The sequence below is a fragment of the Lepisosteus platostomus genome, chromosome 5 (genome assembly GCF_059453375.1).
Source record: "Lepisosteus platostomus isolate fLepPlt1 chromosome 5, fLepPlt1.hap1, whole genome shotgun sequence".
Taxonomy (NCBI): domain Eukaryota; kingdom Metazoa; phylum Chordata; class Actinopteri; order Semionotiformes; family Lepisosteidae; genus Lepisosteus; species Lepisosteus platostomus.
In genome coordinates this window covers 7,990,399-8,018,347 of record NC_142615.1, presented here as the reverse complement: position 1 = coordinate 8,018,347, position 27,949 = coordinate 7,990,399, and the positions used below count along the sequence as shown (strand labels likewise).

The 27,949-nt window shown below is 35.3% G+C and overlaps 1 protein-coding gene across 2 annotated transcripts; it reads left to right on the top strand.

The window, feature by feature from the left end:
- The first annotated feature begins 49 nt into the window (after nucleotides 1-49).
- On the top strand, nucleotides 50-27,949 carry LOC148662983 (guanylate-binding protein 5-like). Of its 2 annotated transcripts, none has more exons than XM_088631331.1 (9): nucleotides 50-208; nucleotides 2,533-2,617; nucleotides 9,413-9,835; nucleotides 11,183-11,431; nucleotides 12,072-12,202; nucleotides 13,994-14,286; nucleotides 15,313-15,484; nucleotides 19,847-19,926; nucleotides 26,082-27,949. In XM_088631331.1, the coding sequence occupies exons 3-9, from the start codon at nucleotides 9,426-9,428 to the stop codon at nucleotides 26,835-26,837; spliced, it is 2,091 nt and encodes a 696-aa protein (XP_088487457.1). In that variant the 5' UTR covers nucleotides 50-208; nucleotides 2,533-2,617; nucleotides 9,413-9,425; the 3' UTR covers nucleotides 26,838-27,949. The 2 variants fall into 2 exon arrangements, with proteins under 2 accessions (XP_088487457.1, XP_088487458.1); XM_088631332.1 differs by lacking the exon at nucleotides 50-208 and adding an exon at nucleotides 502-639.

The window sequence follows — 27,949 nt, the reverse complement described above, 5'->3', positions numbered from 1 at the left end:
TATAGGAAGTTTTCTTTCTTTGGGATTTCCGCGAATAGTTTATCAGTATGAAAAGTTGAAAGTGAAAGGAAGGATAGTTACTTACTCCCTGTTCTAGTCATGATAAAACTCGAAAGTGAAAGGAAATGTGTGTTTATAAAACTCCAGCGCGGTAATCCCCTTCACCACCTTACCGATTCGCACCACAGAGGAGGACCGGAGGATACAGGTGAGATGATCATTTGTTTCGATCAGTCACAATCTCAAACTCAGCACAGCCTTCGGACAAGGAGGTATCGTGTGGCGCAGATTGCTGGCATGTTAGATTTCTGCTTTAAATTAGTCTGAACTAATAATAGTTTTGAAACTAACAGAGAGAGCCCCCACTCTGGACCTGTTTCAAGTACAAGAAATGAGATTAGTTTGGAGTCTAGGCTTTTTTTGTTACTGACAGGAGATGTAAACGTAACTATCGAAAACTCCAGGATAAAGGGCGCCGGACAGGATAGAGCTGTACAGCTTGTAACTGTCGCTTCCTCCTGTTCAGATACAGCTGTAGGAACGGTTTTAAACAGACTCGCATTATACAGAACGCTGAGTTCACCGCATTTAACAATATGCAGCGATCGAATGGATTAACCCAAGTGTCTCCAACCTACGGTATCTTTATCCGGCCCGAGAACAGAGGAAAGCGTCACCACTACATGCTTACGCGCAAGTGTTAAATTAAATAACCTTTACCTCAGGTTCACGTTTGTTGTGCTTGAGTTTTCTTGCATTGTTTTTTTACATCGAAATGTCAGCTAAGTGGAGAAACGTTGACGAAGAGTGCCGTATTTTTAATGAGAAAACTATTTCGTGATTGAAAGCAATATAAAGCGTTGTGCTTAATACGCAGAGAAACCGTCGCTGTTCTCAAGGAGTATAATATCCGAAGGCATTACGATACGAAGCACAGAAATACTCAGATGTGATTGGCAAAATGATTTCAGATAAAGTAGAAGCACTGAAGAAAAACTTAATTTATTAGCGTGAAATATTTAAAAAAGCGATCACAACAATCAGAATCCATTGTAAGGGCGAGTTTCAAAATAGCACGTCATAGCTAAGGCAGGGAAACCATTTACTGATGGGCAGCATATACAAAGAAAAAGTTGCTTTGCTCGAACAAATATACCTGTCATCTAATACAACTGCTCGTCGCACAGAAGACCCGGGAAAAACGATTATTTTGCACTGTATTCATCATCTTTCATCAGCAGGCTTTGTGCGATAAAAAATTACAATTATCTGAAGTAATGGATAGTGACAGTGAATTTTATACGATAGTCCTCCCTTAATCATCGTCAGTTTAAAAACTTCCTATCTGAAATCGAAAGTGAATATCCGGACGTTCCGTACCACTGAGGGGTTCGCTGGATCAGCAAACCCAAGTGCTAGAGATTTAGTGAATTACGCACAGAATTCGATATTTTCATGACTCAAAGGACACGACCTATTCTATAATTTCAGATTTGTTTCAAATTTTATAATTTCAGATTTGTTTTCACTCGTAAAATCCTTCAGACAAAAATTCTTCAGACAATAATTCTTTTTGGACAAACAAGTGGCAGCAAACAATTTTGTTCAGTTCGCAACTTGTGAAAAGTACAGAAATGAATGTGCCGAACCTTTTCCGATCCCGTTCACTTTAAATGTGATTTCACATTTGAAGCAGAAATTTCAGGACCGTTTTCAAGATTTTAACAGTATCTCACAGAACATAAGATTGTTCAAGAACCCTTTTGCAAGTGAAGTTGAAGATCTTCAGCCTGAATTGCCGCTCGAAGTAATTGACTTTGCTGCGAATGACTTGTATAGGGATCTGTTTAAGGAAAATGATTTGTTAATCATAAATCACTGCCTGAAAGGTGTTTTAAGAACATTCCACGAGCAACTTTTCTAAAGTTTTCTGTCTTCTGCCTCCACATTTTGTGTGAACAAACATTTACAAAGATGAAACAGACATTCTGTCACTGAAGCAATTCCAAATATCGCATTAAATTTGCACACATGTATGTGAATATTTCTTCTAGTTTTATTTGTTCATTTGAATATTACAATATAAGGGGTTTCATTTAATTTATTATAAGTGTAAATTGTGTTGTTTATTACGTATTCCTCCATCATAAAATACCTACCCTCCCTGTGTCTGGCCATCTGGCCTTTCTTCTGAAGAAAATGTGGCCCTCGAGGAAATTAAAATCTGATTAGGACTGAAAATCTTTTTTTCCAGTCAATCTTTTTTTCCAGTTAAACAGATTCAAGAAATGTTCTAATTTCATTTTCAAATACTTTGAAACAATACAAAATCCATAGAAGTGTCTCCTCCCACATTTACGTTAGAGAAATGGGTATCTGTTTGCTTTAAATTAGACATTTTATCATTTCTGATTTCTCCTCTTATCGGAGAAGCTACAGATATAAAAATATTTAACCTAACTGACTAACACAAATGCATTTTTTTGTGGTTAAAAGCAACATATAATATAGCTGATTTATTGTGCACACCAGATCATCGTTGTAGAACTGAGCTGTGGTCAGGACCAGAGGGGAACCGCACAGAAATTGAATCGTACTGACCGATTCCAGCACAAAGGTAAGCGAAGGAAATCACTCCTAATACCAATTGCAGAGGACTTGGCAGCTGAAATTAGTCGCTATCTCTGCACTAAAATATATCCTCTGTTGCAACAAACACAAACAGCTGCTGCTGTCTAGAGGTTACTACACTAACCAAGTTAGTACAGTGCTAAGCAGATCGCAAGGGAAAGTTCTGAATGACGGAGAAACGCATTACTGAAATAATATCGTTAATATGAACTTAATTTAAACATTAGTGACTGTTAATATACTGTATTGAAATATAAAACTGAAATTGTATTCCAGTCTTGAAGCAAGTGTCATCATTTTGATCATTTGTGATAGATTTCTGGGAGACATACTGTGACGTAGATTAATATTCTATGGAGTGAAGTGAACTAAAATCTAGGCAAATACACCTTAGTAAATGGGACTCCTATAATGTTTTTGCTTTCTTCTAGTTCTGCTTCTAATAGTCCCAGTAATCCTATGTTTGCCTTCATAGTATTTCATATACATAAATGTAGCTGTCAAAATCTCAACATTGAATAGTTTGTAAGCGCAGATAGAATAGATTAGTAACGATGGCACAAGTGCCCAGAAATGCAAAGGTGTTTATTGTGAGGATGTGTCTTTCGACCTTTTCGGCTCATGATTACAAGACAGGCCACTGTGTCAAGATCATTCAATTTCAACGAACTTTCAGATTTAGCACGCTCTGCTTAAGCTCCGGAGTACTTAATGCGGTACTATCAGGAGATCATCTCCAGCTCTGAGTTCAGATGCAACGAAAACTGCTGGGGACCAAAAAAAGCTGGGGACCAAATGAACTTGTGTTTAGTACGGTGCTGAGGGTTCAGCATCGTTGTTGTTCAAATTAGCAAGAACTGCCGGTGCTCTGAATCAGAGCTTTTCAATTAGTCTGTTCAGTGCGTTAATATGTCAGCCATAATTATTCATTTATCTGTCTTGTGTTAATATATAACTGAATGTTCTTGGCAATTTAATGTTAATTTGAATTTAAGAACGGCATTTATATTGAAATAAACCAGAGAAGGTAACTGCTTATGAGATACTCAATTGCATTTAATCACAAACGAACAAACGATAATAGCAGGTGCGTGTTAAGCTTGAACATGTATTATAGCAGTTTTTATTTCCATTGATAAATTATACTGATTCATACAGAGATCCTTCAGACAAATAAAGCAAACACATTGCTATTTCGGTGTTATAATAGGCATAAGCTACTTTTGTGTCTGCAATAATTTTAACGTAAGTGTTATGCAACTTCAGGGGCTGCATTTGTTGTAATGTTTGTTGTACAACTCATCTACATTAAGAGTTTTAAATTAAAATAAAGGTGCGTAGTGCATTTTCCTTACAGCTGAGTGAAAACAAATGTTACACAAAGCATCATCTAATGTCCAACAGCGTTAGTCATTTTATTTTTTAAATAGAATTAACATCAATATGTGGATTTGATCTACAAAAACAAGTTACATTTACAGCTCTAAAAAGGAAAACTTAGAGCTCTGTAACAGATCTTTTCAGTTAATTGCTGTTCCTCTGATCTTGAAATTTTAAAACCACCTTTTCCTTGCCTTTCATGTGGTCTGTGTACTATTCCATTAACAGCACCGTCACTGCGGCATGTGCGGTCTTGCTCAACCTTGTTACCGACTGGATGGGCCTCCTGTTCGTCTCCAAATCTTTCCGCACATTTCAACACCATTATTGTTGGACCACAGCCACAGATATGAGAAAGGACACTGTTCCAAAGAATTGTCTTAGATTATCACTTTTAATAATATGTTTTTTTTTTCTTTAACTTACCCATACCTTTGCCTATACAGTACAACTTATTCTTTGCATCCCCAATATCCCTGCTTTCCCTGAGAAACACAAGTGAAGAGTCAAATCCCAAAGAAAAATACAACAAATCTATTCAATTAACTCCCAGATGTAACAGAACACATGTAAGAATTACACTCCATTTCAATTTGTATTTCCTTGATTTCAGTTCTCTTCCCTCCCCAGGTTATCTGAAAAATTAACTATCACATACAAAAGGGTTAGTGTTAGGTTAAACATGCATTATCTGTAGTACAGCTACTGATAAAGATAGATATTAAACTTCATTATTAACAGATTACACTTTTATTAATAAATACTTGTATTGATAAATAATTGTTGTGTCTGGAAAGCCCCTCAAGTATTGTAGGTAAATTTTACAATAAATGTCAAGCTAAAGATGCTAAGTTCATCATTTAGTGAAGGTATCATTTCCACTATGTTCAGGAAAGTTCTAATGGGATCCCGTGCTTAGTCCGCTACTGAGTTGCTTAAAACCTGTGAAGAGGTGGTTTAAATTAATCTACTACTACAATAATATCTAGAGGGCAGCAGTTGTTACTTTGGGTTCATTGTAATTCAGGACAGGTTCAGAATGGAGCTGTGGACAAATTTCAGCCATGTTCATTGCATTTGATCTTAAGTTTGCTCACTAGTTTTGCACAGGCTGAACTCCAGTTGGTTCGCTGCTTTGGGGTCGATACAATTGGTCCCTTGAGTTATGCCACCTGGAGAAATTATTTCCAGATTTGTGTTTCTTTTGTAAAACCCAAAGCACTGGAAACACATTTTGCTGAGATTAAGTTAAAAATAAGGATATTAAATTATCAAAACATTAAACAAGTGAGATCCCATGTAAGTAGATAAAGTCTCAAAACCATCCTGTTTTATTGTTAATTACGGTTAAACCAGTAAATCTGAGATACTGAAGTTTGGAAATATGCAGTACATACTACAATGTTGACAGATAAAATTGTATTATTCAAAGTTTAAGGCTGTTTTAAATGCACAGTGGAAACAAATGTAGTGAGACTGAAACAGAGCCCTTCCTGTAGTTGTGACAGTGTGTCCCTTACTATGAAAATTAAAACAAGCAGCTATGCAGTTGTTGGACATGTTAATATATCTTGTTGAATGGAGAGTACAATTTTTATATTGAATTTCTCTGTGCAACTGTCTGGTGCTACAGCTGCCTGTCAGTTCCCAGGTGTGTGAGTCACTGTTCATATGACACCACACTACCCAAATTAATTAACATTCCTACATGGCAGAGTCACAGTGGAGCCTGTGTAACATATTTTCTTGAGAAGAGGAAGGTAAGCAGTCCTTTTCCTCACAGTGAGGATAGTTTTACATGGGTCAGCTCTGCTGTTATTATCAGGAAAAGACAGGTGTGGAAACATGCTCACAAGCGAGTCATGAACACGCAATGTATACACATTGGATAATATGAGCACATATCTTCTAGACAATTCCTGGAAATAATAAAAACATTAAGAAAGAAAGGCAAAACAAAATGTTAGATTATACATCTATTAGAGCAGAATGCAAATCAGGGAATGTTATATTAGTTTCAATTTAAGCTGTCAACCAGGCCTCAACTGTCTGTACTTACAAAATTAATACAGAATGTTTCAGGGGACATTATTCCATCTGGAAATGGCCTCTGGACATATGACAAACAGGAGTACTAAAAGGTTAAAATCACATAATATAGTAATAGTAAGGCCTCATTTGGTATACTGTGTACACTTTTGGTCACCACACTAAAACAACAACAACAACAATATATATATATATTCCTGTTAGAATTAGGTCTGATAACTACCAGATACAGTTTGGGACTCAGGAGAATGTCCTACACTGACAGACTGAAGGACCAAAGCCTTTATGTCTCGAACAGAGAAGATCAAGGGGATTTGATAAAGTATTCAATATCCTCAAAGGTACTGACAAATTCATCACAATTAAATACAAATTAGAAGACACAAGTGAGGACTACATGGAAGTATATGTAAAGCTGAGAACAGGAAGCTGTGCATCAGATGGTTTTGGAGGGTTGCCTGAATCTTCAGTAAATCATGTACAGCACATGTGACTAAAGGTTAGGCACTGCTGTAAGCACTTTCCAGCACAAGACCAAAACCATGTGTCCGAGGTTACTGAAACACCAATAGAAGGATAAAACAGGTCTTGTGATCTGGTGTTTATCACCACACCAACCCTTAGATGACCATAACCTCTGAAAACACAGCCAGTTTAATGTGATAATTACCACTGTGCTGAATATTCCTAATTCAAGATAAAGGTGAGGTTGATCTGTGTGAATTCAAATCCAGATTCCTTCAGTTTATTAAAACAGATGAGTTTATTAGAAATACAATTAATACAACAAAGGCCTTTGGAAAGGAAAGTGGAAATGGTTGGAAATAGAGAATTTGAAAAGTGCAAGTTGCTAAGTTATAGAGTAGTGTTAACAAAGTCAAATTCTAATTTGAGGCAGAAGGCATCATGTTACATTAAGTCTTTATCAAGATAAACCAAACACAAAGTTAATAAATACATATATATATATTAAGGAACAGTGCAAACTAAAAAAGCTTTGCGTCCGTATTGCTTATGTCTTGGATAGCGGGGAAGTAGGCATCATCTGGTGCGGATTTGTTAAGTAGAAGACTGCTGTGACTCTGCTCAGAAGCTGATCCAGAGTTGCTGTGGAGCTCATGTAGATGGGCTGCTGGCTGGAGTGGGTGGAGCAGTGGATCAGACTTTACTCCTCTTGTCTAGCTGAGCTCTTTGTTACTTCTTCTCCCTTGTCTGCTGACTTCCTTTAGACTTGACATCCACTAGTAGGACCTAAGGTCTTCTAAAACTTCCAGACTTCCAAAGTGTGGCTCTTGGCTTGCTCTATTGATTAGCCTCAGACAAAGACATACCAGAGTCTTTTCTTCCAGGGTTCTGATTGGCCAGTTCAAACCTGTGATTTGCATATCTTGCTTTCAGAAATTTTTATTGCTTCTAACAGGAAAGACAGGATAAAATATCCAATAATTGAGAAAACTCAAAACTTCTTCTGAGTAAAATTTACAAAGTTAATATTAGATTATTAGATTTCTGACCTACTCATGCTTTGCCCATTCATTTGATACCAAACAAGTACAGCCTGTTTATTTCTGAAATGATAATGATGAATTATATTGTATTTTAATTTAATAATTTAGGTTTAAGCTTTCGTAAGGGAATGAAACATGTGGCAACACATCCAGTACTTAATATAGTCTTTTATCAATACAGAATGAAGGATGCAATTTTAATAGGTCAAAATTCTGACTTGCTTTACAAGCAATTGGAGAGGATTGTATCCTCATGTATTCACTAGACTCAAACCTGGACCCTCAATCGATGTTGATGGATCAGAAAAATCTGAAAAATCCTTACAGTAATGCTTGTTGTAACCAGGATTCCGACTGTTCCATCTGTTTAATTATGAATTGCTCTTTAATTTAAGACCATACAAGTGATACAGTAGTTACAGGCATTTGCTCAGATATCCATTGTTTCTCTTAGTTTAATGCAGTTGGTTCTGTTTCTTTTAAATGTGATAAATAAAATATCTATTTATGGATGATTTTAAGGTATGTTTGGTCAGTTCCTTTAAAATGAATCTTAAAAAAAAGTCCTTCTTGCATTTCTTACTAAGTAGTGGCCCTTAAATTATGGCCTTGTGTCAGGTGTTGGGAAATCACCTCTCTTGACTTGAGAATCACTAGCCCTGTTTTGTTCTAGGCTAAATGGTTTTATGTCTGTTTCAGTACAATTCTTATCTCTCCTTGAGAGAGGTTCACAGTCCTTCTAGCCTTTGTAGAAACACAAAGAATAATAAATTCCCCATTATTCAGAGATGCAGGCATGCAGACTTGTTAGCAAAGTGTGGAACAAGCTAGACAGTAATATGGTTAAATTTAACAGCCTGTGTGACATTGTGTGGGTTTTAGCGACACCTTTCACCGGTTTCAGGCTCAATATCCCAGACAGAACTAGAAAGTCAGCTTGTAGTCGCTCCATATTTAGCTTTTCGGAAGGTTTTTAGGGTAAATGTTAAAACTCAGTTTATTTCTCTGAAGTAGAGAAGAGAGGATTATCTGAGCTGAGGGCTCATGGTCCTGGCATGAATGCTTGAGTAGCCACTTGAGCCTTTAATATAATGCTCCTAATTAAAGGTGATGATGATTAGAGAGATATTCACTTGGCTGTTAGGGAAGAGTGATATTGGTTTTCTCGTGTGGGGCCCTCTGGTGGTGATTAGAGATTTGGGTTGTGATTCAGGAGGTGAATTTATTTTGTTTTCTATGTGACACCTGTCTTTATTTTTCAAGAAACAGCTGAATGAGTCCCCAGATCAATTAACTAACTACCAAATGGGAAAATTAGCCAAATGGAATTTTTCATATTTGTATTGCTCTAATCGAGTATAACCATAGGCAAATCAGTTTTCCCACAGGTCACATTTTTATGCCATCCAGTCAGAGCTGACTTCATGGTTTCAAATAATCTTGCATAAATCAGACCTCTGTCTACTCCCTTAAGTTATTTGTGATCACAAAATAATGAATGTTGCCTAGCTGCTGTTGAATCAGGAGTTAGTCACCAACTTATAACACTGTTCCATTATATAATCACTTCCAAGTTATGACTTTGACTTATAATGCAAATTTCAGAATCAATTTGTATTGCTGGTTCAAGGAATTGTGATAATGTGTAAAACTAATCAATATACATTAACTGTTGACAGCTATAGTACGTATACATGTTTTTACAGTCAATTTGTTGTGGCACAGGTATCCTGAATGAATTAATAAGAATCAGAACCTATAGAATTTTTACAAAATTCACATAGTATAAAATAGTGAAAAATGAGTTAATGTATTCTTAAGTTAGTTTTCTCTTATTTTACCAGGAGCAGAATAGGCATGATGGCAACTCCACAGATATTCATTGAGATCCAGAATGATAAAGTTGTACTCAATGAGAGGGCAGCTGAAGTTCTGTCAGGAATGACAGGTGTTGCAGAGGTGATTGGCATTGTGGGTAAGCACAGGACTGGAAAGTCTTACCTGCTGTCTCGGTTCTTTAATGAAGACCAAGGATTCAAAGTTGGACATGGAGTGGAAGGATGTACCAAAGGCATTTGGATGTGGTCCAGACCACACCCTTTTCACACAAATGCCTGTCTCCTGCTTCTGGATACTGAGGGATTGGATGACTGTGAAAATAGGCTCATAACTGATAAGACTATATTTTTACTGACAACACTGCTGTCCAGCAGTATAATCTTCAACATCAAAGGATGTATCGACAGAAGCGCTATTGAAGAAATTCTGTATCCTTGGGAAGAAAACATTTTAAACTATACAACAATATAAATTACTAAAAAAGAAATCTTGAGCTTTACATAATCCTCCAATTTCATGAGCAGATTTAGTTTTCAGTTTAAAGTGAATTCTGGGGTGAGCTGTGGTGATCTTTGTTTATGCTGATTTGTGTCACCCATGATGCCCAGTACTGTTACTGTACCAGCTGTGTGGAGTTGTCTAATTGGAGAATTAGTTAATATCATTGCTGGGTCACTTCACTTCACCCCTTTCAGTACTGAACCACAAGTACATATGTGCAGTCAGAGTGTTAATGAAGTCTGCTGTAAAATATTTTTTATAATCTTATGACAGCTTCTAATCATATTCTAATCATATGAAACTGAAACTGAAACAATCTAATTATCTAGAACTGCAAAAGTCCAATAAAAGCCAAAATAAAAGCCAAAATCAGATTTCTGGAGCATTTCAACAGGACATTACAGGAAAAAAAGGACAATGAAGACTTATATTGGAATTTAAAACAAATATCAAAATTATTGTTTCTGACTAACAAAGAGATTATAAATAAGAAAATATTATTATCCATGTTTAAACCAGGTGGTGCATTGGCACTGTGATTATCATTGCAGCCTTGCAGCACTGGGGCCCTTGGTGTAATTCCTGGGGTGCTCTCTGCATACTCTTTGCATGGGTTTCCTCCAGGTGCTTAACCAAGTGGTTTGGTAGAGTTGGCCCTGGTGTGAGTGTATGCCCTGTGATGGATTGATGTCCTGTCCAGGGTGTATCCTGCCTTTTGCACATTGATTCCTGGGTAGGATCCATCTCTCCTGGGACTCTGAAATGGACAAGTGCTTATTGTAAGTGATGCAGTGTTAAGAATTTTTCAAATAATAATAATAATTGCTTACACTTATATAGCGCTTTTCTGGACACTCCACTCAAAGCGCTTTACAGGTAATGGGGACTCCCCTCCACCACCACCAATGTGCAGCATCCACCTGGATGATGCGACGGCAGCCATAGTGCGCCAGACCGCTCACCACACATCAGCTATCAGTGGGGAGGAGAGCAGAGTAATGTAGCCAGTTCATAGATGGGGATTATTAGGAGGTCATGATTGGTAAAGGCCAATGGAGAAATTTGGCCAGGACACCGGGGTTACACCCCTACTCTTTTTGAGAAACGCCCTGGGATTTTTAATGACCACAGAGAGTCAGGACCTCGGTTTTACGTCTCATCCGAAGGACTGTTCAGTGATTTAAAAATATCAGCAATGTTAAACTCTATTTTTTAATTAAAGGCCATTATCAATGTGACGTCATAGATTTTTTTTTTCCTGAAACCCAGTACAGCTGCCTCTTACAAGTTGTACATCAGATGTCTCTCGTCAGTGAGGAGAAAAATAAGTCACTTAAAGATTACCTTCCGAACTTGTTCTATATACTGATAAGAGATTTCCAGTTTGAAGAATTTGATCATGATAAGTTTAAGGACAAGTTTCTGAATGCCTTGGATAAAGAAACAAAGACAAAATATAAGGAAGTCTTTGACAAAACAGAAATTCATATTCTGCCACAACCAGCTCTTGGGAAAGCGCTCAAGTAAGTATACTTTTTATTTATATATAATAATATAATAAACTATTCAGGAATTGCCAAATACTTAAACATTTTGTTCTTGTTTTTGAAAGTTTGCTGTGCTTTATATAATTTCTCCTTTCCAGTGTGTGTACAGTATTTGAAAGGAAGGGTCAAATATCATCTGTACTCAACAGACTCTGCTTACTTCTGTCTGTAATTTCCTCTCAAACTCAAACCTTCTGTTTTTGTTGTCCCCTCACATCCTTGCTAATGTATTAGGATTTGTTTTGGTGAGGAAAAAACAAGTGAGACACAATCTATTCATAGATCATCTTTTCTTCCTTATTTGCTTTTCACCTCTGCTAAACAGTTTTGTTTTCTGTCACTTAGTCTTACCCCTGTACCCCTATTATTTTGATTTGCCTGACATCATAATATGATATTAATTATCACTCTAATTATTATAATAATTATAACATTCTACTGTTCCTAAAATCCTATTCTATCTTACCTGATGGATCCACATTTTAAGTAGTAAACTATAATTTATAAATTTAAGTAAACTATAATTTCTATTTACATTTCTTTATTATATGTAAGTTTGGTAATAAGAGCATGCTTACTTAAGTGTTTTTAACATATGTACTTGATTCTTCTTCAGAAAACTCCCGGAAATGAAAGATGAAGATTTAGACCATGACTTTCTAACATCACTCAACACCTTTGTGACCACTGTTCGTGATAAACAGTCTGCTCCCAAGGCAGTGAAAAGTCTCATCTGCACACCAGGAGGTAAAGCCTTCACAAGCAGCTCTGTTAAATGACAGTGGATATTCAGTTATGCGACTGTTGTCAATTACATCTCTTGATTTTCTTGTTCAAATTCTAAAAATGGAATGAGCTGACGTAAAAAAGCACTTTTTTTAGCACTTTGGCTTTACACTTTGGACAGTACACCTGGCTGAGGAACTGACAGTGCTGGTCGGAGATTAGTGTTGCCTCCTTACTGAAGGATGAGCCAGAGGAACCTGCTGCAAAGGATGTTGGGGTGGAGGGAGGGGTCTGTTACATTGGCACATTGAAAATGTCTCCATGTTCATCCTTTGTTTTAGCATATTTATGGGACAAATTAACCTATTTTATACTGGGAGGTAATAAAATAAAACACATGGTTTTGGTTCCCCAGAAGTATATAGTGTATTCAAGAGTGATCATTAAATGAGTAAACTAAGATGTCAATGCATAGAGAGACTTGGCTGAACCCATGTTCCCAGGCTATAGGGTGAGGAAACTGTAAGCCCAGTTCAGAGAAGAGTGGCTGAGGGGCTGGTGCAGAGGTGGAGACAGGGGGAGGAATGAATTCATGAGCAAGGAGGAGAAAACGTTTACGTTTACAGTATATACACTGATATAAACTGATGTCAGTGCTGGTATACATTAAATAAATAATAGTAAGGAAAAATTGTCACATTTTGTAGCAATAATGTTTTGTGATTGTATGTATGATTCTTCTTCTTATAATACTTTGAAGAAACTAGAATTTAAAATGCAGTCCTCATCAGAATTCAAAGAACGAATAATTACATTGCAGATTTCTAATTGCAGTTTCATTTTTATTCCTCAGTTTCTGGTGAAAGATGTGATATTTTTCCTGAAAATACATATTTGCTTTGTTACATTTTCATGCAGAATGTGTTTTTTTTAAACAGGGACAACCAATGAATTTTTACATCATTAATGTTTCAAATAATTCTGAATGTTATCACTGCAATTGTTGCAATACTAATGTGTTTCATTACTGTATATTGATAGTAATAATATGAAAAGTGTGTTAATGAAAGAATGTGTATTTTTTAATTAAGGAAATTACTTCAGGAATGCTCACAAATTAGAGCAGCTGAGGGAAAATCCATCTTTGTTTTTAATGTAAACTACATTAAAAACTAATTTTATTAATTTCTGAAAAATCAGTTAACCAAATGTAAAAACTCGTCTCAGCACTTATTTTACTGCTGAGAATATAAGAAATGAGATATAAGCAATCTTCTGGGAAGAAGTCAAAATGTAATCTCACCCCCTTCACCAGGTGGAAGAAGATTTCCCAGAGAGAAAGAAATGCTTCTGTAATATCAAAAAAGTCCATGTGGCCACTGACAGCAGCACCTGGAGGACACAAAGGTTCTCCAGTATTGGACTCATTCAGTGAAGAAAGGAAACTCAGCCCCTTGGTCTTTAATTTCCTTTGACATGTTGCCCCAACTTTATGTCTGGGAATGTCAATCAGATGTGTCTCTTAATGCCTCAAAGTGCAAATATGGATCTCACACAAAGCATGATAAATATTAATGTTTACTGCCCTGTAATATTATTAAATATTTTTAAAATCCAGGAAATATTACAAAGAACTTTTCATTATTTTATTAAGTGTTTGAGGCATTAAAAGCATTACAGGTGCTGTCAGTTCCAGTAATTACTGGTTGTATTTTTATGGTTTTTCAGTATAAATATACACATTTTGTTTGTTCTCATTTGCTTAATCTCAACATATCACCACCTGACATTACTCTTTTCCCCTCTGTGAAGCCTTTGTGGAGCTGGCTCGCTCCTACATCAACATGCTGAACAAACAAGACAATGTCTGTCTGACAGTAGCTGCTCTGGAAATGAATGAGGCCTGGATAAACAAAACATTTCTATTAGCAAAAGATAACATGGAAAATATTGTAACAGAGATGGAAGTTCACCTTCCACACAATGAAGATGCACTGTGCAAAGACTACAATGAAAAATGTGACAAAGTAATTGAGGAGTTCATGAAAAAACTGGAATATACCAGCGGCACGAATCAAAAGGAATTAAAGAAGAAGGAGTTACAGGTAAATCTAAAAAATAGTTTGTCATTAAATACTAAATACTAAATTAAAATATCAGTAGAGAATGAATACTGTACTTGATTTCATTGTTAAATAGTTCTAACTTGTTTACTTTGTTTATAAAAAGCATACACAATTGCTACATATAAATATCAATAAGGCTGAAATGCTAATATTTTCTGAAAACCTGAATATCTCCCATCTTCCTAAATAATTTTTTAATCTAGTGAAAATAATTACACTGTTTATTGAAGAGCAATGAAAGTATAAGTGTCTAGGTTTTACATTAATAGCTACTTCATTGCATACATGAATATTAATTAGTCAGCAGATAGGTGTGTTATATGTTCTTTGGGATAGCAAAATACTGAGCTCAAAGCACAGATGACCGATGTTAACGAGTTCCTTAGAAATCTGTATAAAAAGCCAAAATACATGGGTTTTTTTGATGCAAGAATGGTGAAGGTTTGCCCTGCTTGAGTAAAACAAATTGCCTGGTTAACAGCAAGACTCATTCATGCCATCAGTAGTCCAGGAAAAAAAAACCAGACAACCACAGACGTATTTACTGATCTTTAGGAAGTGATGTAATAGAGAATTAGAGTACCAGAGGTTAAAATCAACTGTGTCACATTAAGGAACAGCAATGCATTGCAACACATTCACTAATATTTCCCAAGTAACATTCGCCTCCTAAATTAATTTTCATCATGCCATGCTGTGTGTTGTATCACATTTCGCAAAAGTTTTTCAAATTGATTTATCATTAACAGAAAAAGAATACATAGATGCACAAGTTTGATAATAAAATAAAGGGAAAAGTGACATTATGGTTTTGTATGCCTTAGTAGATATGGTCTAGTGCAGAAAAAGGAAAGAACAAAGTGTATATCTTCATTGAAGCAGCAAACATATTGTTAATTGAAACTTTAGGAAAAGCACTTTAGGAAACCTGTAATTATTGTTTATATTCCCTTTTCTTTGCTTATTAAAACATGAATTTCCATCAAATTTTACCATTCCACTTAGAAACTGAAAGACCAATGGCTGAATGAACTTTGTAAAAAGAATTGCATGAAAAGATTTACGAATCTAAAGGATAAATACACTAGAGGTCTTCAGAATCACAAAGACAAAGAAATATTTAATGAAACAATGAAGAGCATAAAGAAGATCAGAGAAGAATACTTCAGGTTTCACAGTAAGTTAAATTGTCGGCTCAATTTAATTGAAAACAATACTTTTAAAGTTGTTTTATCAATTGTTACAGTTTACGTCTGTTTTTTTAAGAACATTTCAGTACACAAAGAATGAGCTCCCATGGTGCTCTTAGTTTTTGGCCTGACGTGCTTTGTGCACTTGAGTGTTTAAACTCAGTGTTTAAACTTGTTTCCACAAGGCTGTACCTTTAAACTGTTGCTTGGTATGACTGCGGACCAGCAATTGACTTTAAGTTGTCTTGTGTCTTCCACAAGCGCAGCAGAAATTTAATTCTCTGCTCAAGGATCGTGGTATATTTATATGATACAGTATACAGTATATACAGAAGCAGCCATTCAAGGTTCACAGTACAAACCCGTACAGCACGCAACTAACCACAAGCCACCTCGGCATATGCCACGGTACGTGATTGGCTGTCCAAAAATACCGACAGGGGCACTCGTGGTGCATTGGTCAGTAGTGAAAAGATTTAATCATTTAATCTGTTTACTGTGCACATTTTAATCTGCTTAGTATTGAATATTTATATGGAATTTTACCACTAAAGGGAAATTTTAGTAGCTGAGCATAAAAAGAAGAGGAACATAACGCATCTGAAGGTCATAAACGATATTAATTTAGGAACATAAACATATTACTGTATGTAAACTGTACTGTATATGGCTGGTCTTGGTATTTTAAAGAAAAATACACACCAGTATTCCATTTCTCCCTAAACATTTTAAGCATCAAAGTCTTACAGTACATGTGGTTATTTTGAAATGTTTTTACTTGCTCCTTCTGACCATATTACTGTACATTTATATACTTCGTGAAAAATTGATATTTTTAACCTTTGCTAATACGCTCGTTATCGGATAAACAAAAGCATACTTTTAGAATTGGATAAATAGGGAATATAAAATGGATTTGTGTATCTAAATAAATTAATAACGGTATAGCTATAGTTCTATATTGATATGTGTATTGCTGTTTCAGTGCATGTCTTATGATTTGCCTTGGCGGCATGACAGCTTAAGTGACTGATGTGTAAGCATGAGGTTGGATGTTTCAATCCAGCAATCTCTGTGAGTTTTCTTTTAACAAATAAACATTTCTTTGAAAAACTAAAATAGCAAATATTATGGACACTACAGTATATTGACATTTTTTATATTGCTAAATATCACATGTTCGTACCGTATGTACACAGTGGTACCACAGGTTGTAGGGCGTAAATCCACATGAGCCCGAAAGCCCTACATTAACGTTGTGCATTCGCCTGGCGCTGCGCGGTTTACATCTCTCTCTGCAGGAGTGCTGGCTGTGCCGAATTAAACCGGTTTCACTGTTTTTTTCAAAGTAGGATAGGATGAGTCTTCCAGCAAAAGACACTCCACCTTCCCACACGGACACATGTTTTCTTAGTAAAACAGGTTCACAGTGCGAAGCTGTGTCAGTCTTCTGTGTGAAGAAAATCGGTTTGAACACCATGGGGGCTGTTTTTAATAAGCTGCTGAGTAAAGAATAGGAATTTTCCTGCTGTCAGCAGTATTGTGTATATAGTTTTTTGTACAGGCTGTGAAAAGTTTCACAAAAAGAGGTCTTTAAAATTAGGCTGGTCAAATGATTATTTTAATTCTTAAAAAATAAATCAAAAACAAGATATAATGTTGTGTTCCTACTTAGACATTGCACGACTTTAAAAGCTTAAAAAACAGGTTTCGATAGTTATTAACCACTTTTAAAAAATGGGTGATTTTTCTTCCTCATGATCAGCTTAGAATCTCTTTTTATGCTGTAAGGTTTTTACTACTTAATTAAACGTTTAAAATACACGAATTTCATAAACACAACACACGTTTCGATTAAAAAAAATAATATTCTGTTATCTTCCTGGTATGTAGAACAGATCAGCAGGTTTTTTTTCCCGTATCAGAGGCTCTGAAAACAGTGTGCTGCCCACTGCACTGTGTCAGAGGGAGAGGTAGCATTGGAAAGGAGAAAGCGCAGAGCTCAATAATGCACAATGGCTGTGAAGCACCAATTGCATTCATAACTTAGTGTTTAAAATTAAACAACGTCAATAATTTTCTTTGACTTCTAAGTCCCTTTATTATCATCAAGCACAGGTTTCTTTTTTGATGCCATCGTTAGACAAAGCAGGAACTTATTGTACTTTCTAATGACATTACATGTGGAAAGATTACAGATTACAGATTTTAATCGTCTTTAATTTTGTTATACATTTTAGAAAAGTTTCATCTACGCATACACCACAAAACTATTTTCGATTGTATTTCTGAATGCTATGTATAAAAAAACTTTTGAATGGCTGCATCTGTATTACAGACATTTACAACAAAGACATATCATAAAACATTTACATATATTGTTAAGTTATTACTTTAAATATATACTTTAAATTACTGTAAATATATTACTTTATTTTATATAACACCTTTACAACTGGCATCTCAAAGTAATACAGGATTCTGGCTATCAAATTCTGAACATATTGGAGATTGCTAAGTGTGGAGTTAAATAACCTAGTGAACAGGATGTGCATCTATTAATTGTATTGAAAAAAGCCTTTCTTGATTTCTCTAGTTCCTAGTTTCTCTATGTTCCCTTTAAAATAAACGATTATCCCACAATGCTGTGTACTACATGGCCGGTAGGGAAACTAAAGGGAAATTTTAGTAGCTGAGCATAAAAAGAAGAGAAGCATAAAGCGTGTGATGGTCATAAACTATATTAATTTAGGAACTGCATCAGAGATATTTTTTTAACTGCACTACATTGGGGAGAATCAGTATAGCTTACATTTATATAGAATGTATAGAAATACATTTTTCCTGCATCAAAGTTTAACTCGTTCAGAGTGCCCTACATTACAGCCCCAGTGCTGCAAGGTAGCAATGCTAACCACTTCACCACCGTTAAAAATGGATGGATATCTTAGTTATCTTTCTAATTCACAGGTTTGCATGCATAATTTAATTTTGAGAGCCACTGAGACATCTGGTACTACTGTTGTATTTATGTATTTATAAAAAAACATACAAAAAGCACACTAACAACTGTGCCATCCTATTCCTTAGTTAATACATTTTATTTTTATAAACAGTTAACATTTTTAGCAAAATATTTTGAATTATATTTACCCTATTTTTTCTTTAATTTTGTATTTAACTTATTTTATGATAGAAAGATTTAATGTACATTTGAACAATAAAAATATGGTATTACAAGATGTGGAGAAAAGTGCAACAATTTATTACAGTGCTAAATTTAATATTATTGATTACTAATAGTTTATGCTAACACCTAACTTTCTTAAGTAGATGTATTAAAAACAGGTGGGTAGCTGCGTCAGCATGCATAGGCTGCAAAGGAACAAATAATAGGTTTATTCCATGCTGAAAAAAAGAAGAAAGAGAACAGAACGTTTCGGCCGTGGAGCCTTCTTCAGGTCTTGAGTTTCCTTAACTCAGTATATCTTGTGGAGAAGGGGACACAGAATCTCAGTCTGGTTACCAAAAAAAAAATTGTTCAAATATTTAGTTGTTAGTTTACAGTTTTTCTTTCCTACTGATGGCAGAGCTGAAATCCGATGGAAGTAGATCCCAGACACAGTCTAATGTTTTAAGCAAGCCTTCCTTCAAGCCAATTGAAAAGCAGTTCAAAAGGCTTACACATTAAGCACTAATACCTTCAACACTGTGCTATGGTTTACCTGTTCTAGAGAATTACCTTTATCAGTTCATGTGATATGAATGTCATGAATGTGAACTCAACAATCTCTCCTTTCTGGTGTGAGATAATAGCAATTTATTTAGGTTCTAGGACTCACAGAATACAAAGAGATTTCACTTCTGACAGCTTAGTCTTTCCTGTTGTACATGCAAAGATGTTCTTTCTATCCAAGATCCAAAACTGTATGAGATGTATCCGATTTGTTTGACTTTTAGTGCTGTCCTAAAATTATACAATCATTATTTTCATTTGAACTAACCTTTCATTTTTTTAATAATCCTGTCCTGTTGTATATTGAATCGACAAAACACTGTGATTAATGAATACAAAGTTTTGCTATATTTTACTGGTGCTTGTACTGTATTACAGGGGTTGTCATGCATTAAGATTCCAAAACAAAAATAATTTAAAATTTCTGAAATTCTCACTGAACTTAATGAACATAAAAGGTATCAGTCATTCACTTGAGAACTACACATGTGTTTATAAAGACACATTTTCTAAAGATTGTGTACATCTTTAAACATTGATATTCACAGGCTAAGTTTTTTTTTTAACGTGCTTTATGCTGTTGGAGTAAAGCACTTAAAATGTTTTCATTTAGGGTCTGATGATATAAGCAAGACTGTGTTTTCTGAACTTGGCACCCTTCACCTGGACCCTTTGCTTAAAGACTCCTTGAAGGTAATTGTCATTAAATTAAAAACTTCTTATTGAATTGTTTGGTCCACCGGTTTACTGAAAGACCTGTTACAGAATAGTGGTACTATTGATACAGATGCAGCCATTCAAAATGCGCGGTACAAACCCGCGGTATGGTAATCTACCCACAAGCCACCGCAGGGCACCGCGGTAAGTGATTGGCTGGCCAAAATGACCGACAGGGGCACTCGTGGTGCATTGGTTGGTAGTGAAAAGATTTATTTCATTTAATGTCTTTACTGTTCACATTTTAATCCGCTTAGTTTTGAATATTTATATGTAATTTTACCACTAAAGGGAAATTTCAAATTAGCTGAGCATAAAAAGAAGAGGAGCATAACGCATCTGAAGGTCTAAAGGTTTAATCTAAATTAAATATTAATTTAGGAACATAAACATTACTGTATGTACGTAAACTGTACTGTGTATGGCTGGTCTTGGTAGTTTAAAGAAAAAATACACACCAGTCTTCCATTTCTCCCTAAACATTTTAAGCATGAAAGTTTTATGAAACGGTACCCAAATATGTGATTGCTGTATAGGATGAATTTTAATCTTAAAAAATTATTTAACACGAAAATTAAGCTGTTTACATCTTCCGCCTGAGAACAGTCACCCGTTGCTACCCAACGCAGAAACACAGCCACTAACTAGCAAAGAGAGGACATTAGCTAGCCAATATGATAAAAAAATAAATGATTATTTTGTTTATTTCTTTTGCACATTTATTTGAACATTTCCATCGATTGTACAAGCACTTGTAAACTGTCCAATCCCTAGTTCATCAGGCATTTTCTTTTATACTGCGGGCATTCTCCCGGTCTGGTGCCGGTCTGTGTCTTCTAGGATATAATGCCAGCGAACTCTTGTTTTTATGTCCACTATAACAGACAATCTCCTTTGCTTTTAACCGAGCGTCTAACCCCTCTGATTGGAGAAAAAAGACGTGCTGGTTTGCTATACATACTGTACCAGGAAGATGATTTCTTTCTATTCGAAACGTGTATTTTAAAAGTTTAAGAAGTAAAAACCTTACAGCGTACACAGATTTCTAAACTGATCAGGATCGTTATCTTTGTCTTATCCATAATGTTCACCACTCTGTCCAGCAAATTAATAATAAACTTTATTTTATATAGCATTTTAAACGAATAAGTAATTACATTGCTTATAAACCTAATCACTTTTTCTACATAAACACAGCGTACTTGCTCTCTGAAAATGCTTTTTCTTTTTATTTAGGCTCAGATTTCAACTATAGATCGTATTATTATAAACTTTCTTGGAAAAATGTCTTTTATGTAAACCATGTTTGCTATTAATTCATTTAGGGCTAGAATATGTTCATTGTCTTCCAATCGAGTCGAGTTGACATTAAAAGCTTGCCACGCCCGGACTGTTACACCAACGCATTAGCATGTTAAAGCGATTTCATTGAGAAGCCTAGCTTTCTTAACTAGTAAGTACTGTACTTCCTTGGTTTTGGAGGGGGAGGTGTCTTTCGCTAGAAATCTCGCCCCCTTCTACTTTGAAAATACCTGTGAAACCGGTTTAATTCGTCACAGCCAGCCCTCCCGCAGAGAGAGGGGTTGTACTCGTTAATGTCGTAGCCGGAACACATCATTATATCTCATTTTGTATTTCTATAAAAAAATCGTTTGCCCAGCCTAACACTATTGTTGTTACTGTTTTTATCCTGTAAAGCGCTTTGAGGAGCACAGCTTTCTCACCACTTAGATTACTTGTTGATACCATCCTTACACAAAGCAGAAACTTCTTGTATTTTCCGATGACATACAAGTGGAAAGATTACAGATTTTAATCGGCTTTTTTCTGAACCAGGGAAAATCTGATCATGTTTCTCTATAACAATAAAAAACTTTATTTTACATATCATCTTTAAAAGTGGCATCTCAAAGCAATACAGTAGATGTAAACCACAGATTACAGACTAAATACCCAGACAAACGCAAACGCGTTTTTAATAAAATTATTTTATTCATTCAGCAGAGAGAGCGTAAAACCTGGGCGTAACAGCTGTTCCTATTTCTGATCACTTGCTCTCTGGATAAACGTCTCACCTGTCCTGTTCTTTGTTTTCCTAATTTGCTGATTATGCCTTCTGCGATCCACTCCTGCCCTCACACCTAAAGAAGACTATATTAAATTTCTTTGCGCGGTCCATTGTGCAATTAACCCTTGTATGTGCTGTCCTTAAGGTGATATCACATAAAGGTGATATGTAAAATAATGTTTTTTATTATTGTTATAGAGAAACATGATCAGATTTTCCCCGGTTCAGAAAAAAAGATCTAAAGTATACTAGTTTGTCACTAGTATACTTTTAATACAGTCTTTGCTGTGCTCTTGGGGATCCTTGTGATATTTCGAGCTCTGGTTGAATGATAAGTGTCGCAGTTTAAATAATTTTCGTAGTTAGAAATTATGAAACGCTCTGTTAAAAGCAAGGAAGTTTTTATGTCCGTTGCAGTAAAAGAAAATGCCTGACAAAGTAGGGCTTGGACAGATTCCAAGTGCATTTTTGCAATTTACGTTGCATTGTCCATTGTGCTGCTGTAATACAGTTTAAATAATTTAAAGTCTAAACAGTATCAGCTTTATTTATGGGTTGCAATTTTAAAAAAGCCAAAAAACGCACTCAAAATGCAATTTAGAGCTTTCTGGCAAGAGGAGACACCCAAATTAATAATGTAACATGCCACTGTTTGTGCATGAACAAGGTTATACTGCTATTTCCTTAGATACGCGATTAAAAAAAAACATTTTTTAATCCCCGGCAGAACACATGCCATAAGAATCAGCGCTTTTATATATCGCCTTTAAAGGTGGCTTCTCAAAACGCCTTACAGGATAAAAACAGCAATAACAGCAACAACAACAATATTGTATTTCATTGCACTTTGAAAACCAAGTAATACCTTAACTATATGTGCAAACGTTTTATGATATGTCGCTGTTGTGAATGTCTGTGGAGTGTATCTTATTTGCCTGTCTGTCCTGGCTCTCTCGCTCGCCCTCCTCCCTCTCTCCCTCAATTCAATTCAATTCAAGGTGCTTTATTAGCATGACAGATGGATACAATCAGTGTTGGGTATTTACTTTGCTTTGAGATGCCACTTTTAAAGGTGATAAATAAAATCAAGGCTTTAATTTGCTTTAACTCCGCAAGTCTGAGTTCTCGTGTCTGTCCTATCCGAACTTGAAAGTATTACAATATGTATCTTTATAGCAGGTGGTGTACAGCTTTTTAGTATAGATTACACTTTTCTAAAATGTATTTAAAAAATAAAAACGATTACAATCGAATCTTTCCACGTTTGATCCCAAGATCCCAAGAAAAATAAATCTAAACGGGGAGAAAGCTATGCTGAAAGTTTATTAAGATACTTAGAAGACAAAGATATCAATTTATGTTGCATTTCTCTGATTGTGAATCAAAAAACACATATATTTAAACCCGCGTTTGCGATTTAAATCAAAACGCGATTTAAATCAATATAAATGTTTATATTGTAATGCCTAGGTGACTATTCATTGTTATTAAAATGACTTAAATTCGATCATGTTGTGATATTTAGAAATATACATTTGTTTGGTGCGAGTGAGGTTTTATTTAATCTCTGACGCAGGGAAACGTTTCATTTTTTCAAAGAAATGTTTGTTAAAGGAAATTCATGGCTCCCATGGGATTCAATCACAGACTGTGTGACATGGGAGTCAGGAACCTAATCCATTGCACCACCAGCAAGGTCACATGCAGAGTGCTGAAAAAGCACTACAGAAACATTATCAACAGACAATGTACAGCGTGCATTATTCTTGTGTTGCGGTACATGAATATAATTATATCGTTATTAATTTCTTTAGATACGCAATTCCATATAATATTCCCTTTTAATCAAATTCTAAAAGTATGCTTGTTGACTCCGGTATCACGTTAGTTAAAGACTTCGATGCTTAAAATGTTTAGGGAGAAATGGAATATTGGTTTGTATTTTTTCTTTAAAGTACCAAGACCAGCCATATACTGTATGTTTATGTTCCAAAATTAATATCGTTTATGGCCTTCACACGCGTTGCAGTATGCTCCTTTTCTTTTTATGCTCAGCTACTAAGATTTCCCTTCAGTGGTAAAATTCCATATAAATATTAAATACTAAAACGGACACCATAAAGACGTTTACTGTAAATCTTTCTACGACAGACCAACGGACCACGAGTGTCCCTGTTGGTCAACCAATCACGTACCGTGGTACCGCGCGTCATCGTGCGTCACAATGCGCGACGCCGTAGCCAATTACCTCTGGTACGTGTCTGTACCGCGCACTTTGAATGGCTGCATCTGTATGTTTTCTTTAAAGTACCGAGACCAGCCATATACTGTATGTTTAAGTTCCAAAATTAATATCATTTATGGCCTTCACACGCATTACAGTATGCTCCTATTCTTTTTATGCTCAGGCACTAAGATTTCCCTTCAATGGTAAAATTCCATATAAATATTCAATACTTAAACGGGCACAGTAAAGACATTAAATATACATATACATACTATATACAGTACAGTTTGCATATGGTAATATGTTTATGTTCCTAAATCAATCTCTTTTATGAGCATGTGAAAGGCATGGTGAATCGATTCTCAAAAATTACTGTACTTTGCATGATTGGAAACAAATGCGTGATTGCGAAATGCTGTGGTGTTACTTTTACAATACTTTGAATTTACACTTACAGCTTGTCCAAGGTCATTCATTATTAATACTATTAGTGATATCTTCGTTAAAGACTTTGATGGCGACAACTCAAACATGAGAGGTTGAGCTTTATTAGCTCAGGAAATTCCGGATACTATTATTTTGCTTGCGGTATTATAGGAGAATTTACGGTAACTCGCGGTAAACTGCGTAAAGCGCACCACAAAATAATGCGGTATTGCCCGCGCATTTTAAATGGCTGCATCTGTATATAAATCACAACGTCTTTCACTAGTACAAACTTATGTGCAAAAATTGCTTCGGAAAATAAGATGCACAACATAAAGCATTGGAGAAATGCAAGAACACATTAAGAAACAGTCTCATGACTTGAATGATCTCCTAATTTTGCAGTGCAGTGTTTTGTCACTGTCACTTATTAAGTAGACCACAGATTTTGCTTTTAATTATCTTGCAGTCTGTGGGAGAAATTGTTTTGAAATTGGAATTTACATGAGCTAGAGTTTACAGTTTTTCAGGGTTGAACCTAATTTACTCTCCAACTTTTTTGGAAAAAAGCTAAATATTTTAGAGGCCACAGCACACCATATTTATATATTAGTGTAATAAAAAAATGTATATGCTTTTGTATAATATGGTTTAGTCATAATAGATATAATAGGTCATGATTTTAAACATTTAACTCACAAAGTAAAACAAATATCTGAATTTCACATTAATTAATCTGTGGAAGAATGTCAATACTTTTCTGAGGATGAATTAACAGACATAAACTGTTACACTAAGGAGAAATCAGCTGAATGGATCTACTATCACTATCTTACCATCATCACGGATTCACTGAATAATACTTTAGGTTCTTTGTCATTTTTTCCAAAACTGTAATTTATGATGTTTTAAATGAACACAACAGATCTGGTAATTGCATCTTAACGTAAAACATTTGAAAACACATAAAACTAAATCAGTATAAATATTTTATTTTTTTATTATGATAGCAGTTGATACGCTATCAAAAAACTAAATAAACTGCATTTACCTTTTTAATCACAAATTGGAAAAAAAAATTAAACCTGAAGGCACATGAAATCTGGTAGATATGTTCTGGATGTGGGTAAATAACGCAATGAGAAACCTAAATATAGTCTGATCAAGAACCATTGATCACAGGACCATTTTCAGGGTCCTGTTTTGTGTGTCGAAGTACATGAGATATCAAAATGGTACGAATAAGATACAATGTTTTATTATGTAGTAATATTCTGTAAATGTATACTAATTGTATAATATATAATATCTAAAATAATTCTGATTCTTCTAGAGGTTGTATACAACTGTGTTCCTTTATGTTTAGTACAATGCATTGTTTTTTTTTCTAATTTCTGTGTCTTTCAACAGAAATTCACATATTACACAGTCCTTCTGTACCACAAAAAGAAGATAGAAATTGACAACTTTGTGGGATCTATGAAAACCCTGGCAGAGGGCATTGAAAAAACCCACAAGGGCACTGCAGTAGGCAGCATTGTGGGAGCTGGTGTTGGAATTGCAGGATCAGCTGCTACTATTGGTGGGATACTACTTGCTCCTTTTACTGCTGGTGCCTCTTTAGCACTTACAGTTGGAGGGGTTGTTGCAGGAGTAAGCGGTGGTGCCACTGTCCTAACCTCAGATATCACTAAGTACTTTGTTACCAAGAACAAGACAGATGATGCTAAAAAAATTCAGGAAGAAATACAGAAACACATGAGGGAGCTCCAAAACATAATTGAATATGTTGGCCAAATGATGAAAGTATTTAGAGAAGATCATGCTTCTTACATTGAAAATATGGCAAATAATATGCTGTGCCAGTGCTTCCAGGCTGTGAACTTACTTGGGCCTTTAGATGACATTATAGCTGCGGGGGCCAGCGTTGCAGGCCGCGTTGTCAGAGTGGCTGGTGGAATTCTTGCCGCAGCCACCATGATTTTTGATATAATAATCATTAAAAATAAAGCAAAGGAATTCAAAGATGGTTCTGAAATTGCTAAACAAATAAATCATTTGATAACAGATGTTGAAAAGGATCTCAATCGAATTGATGAGCACATACAAAAGTTTCAAAAACTAACTAGTACAATTTGCTGTGATAATTTTGAAGATCTTGCTTGACCTATCAAAAACAATGATTAAAAGAAATTACAAAAGGAGTAAGAGATCAACCGCACAAATTAAGAAAAAAAAACACAAATCGAAAAGTACAGGAAATAATGCAGTAGAACTTCAAAATACTGTAGTATCCACAGCATTCGTCCACCCAAATTCCATGTAGAAGTAAAACAATCTTAAAGCATATTTGGTTCACAGTAAGATTCAGTTTCTAAAAGACACTTTGTCATGAAAGATGTCAATATCCACCAATGCAAATACGTTAATCGATGCACAGCACTCATCATGTTCTATTCACTGAACCTTTATGAATACTGTAAATAAATGAGTTAGTTATTGCATTGAATGTATCAAATGCTACTAAATTGGAAAACAACACAATGCATTCAATTCAATGACTGTAAAATAAATGCAAATCATTCAAATTAATACTACAGCATTTCCAGAAATTTCAAAAGTGATAATCAGACAAGCGAAGACATCAAAAGAAGAGACACGGTGTACGATACAAATGCTACAAAAGAAAGAAATGAGACTCTGGAAACTGTGTGAATGGATAATCTATTGTGAATCATGATGACACCATGCACTGAACCTTTAAACAACACTGCACTGTAGTCAGAAGGCTGCCTACACATCTGAAAGAGGACTTGCTATTACACAAAAAATTGAAGTCATTTAAGTCTGATAAAATCTTAATACAAATTGAAATTAATATTTAATATTCTCCTCTGTAATGACATTCAGAAATACTTCAGTCATGTATTTTGGATACATACTACCTGAACACAAGTTTAAAATTGTGTATTGAATATTGTTCCATTTCTGTTTAACCTAATTCAGATGTCTGTGAATAGAACATGCTTTATTTTGTAGCTTAGACAGATCGCTGTGACTGAATGTATACTGTTTTCCTCTGTAACGTGTTTAATGTGTTTTTTAATAAGATATAAATGTGGGAGGTGGGAATGTAAACCAAGATACCCAGCCATGTTGTTAAAGTGGATTCATTGGCTATTTTCAGGAAACAGCTGGATGGAATCCTCAGATTATCTGTTTTTGATTATTGTTTGATGTTGTTAAATAAAGAACTATCTTTGAAATTAATAACAAAA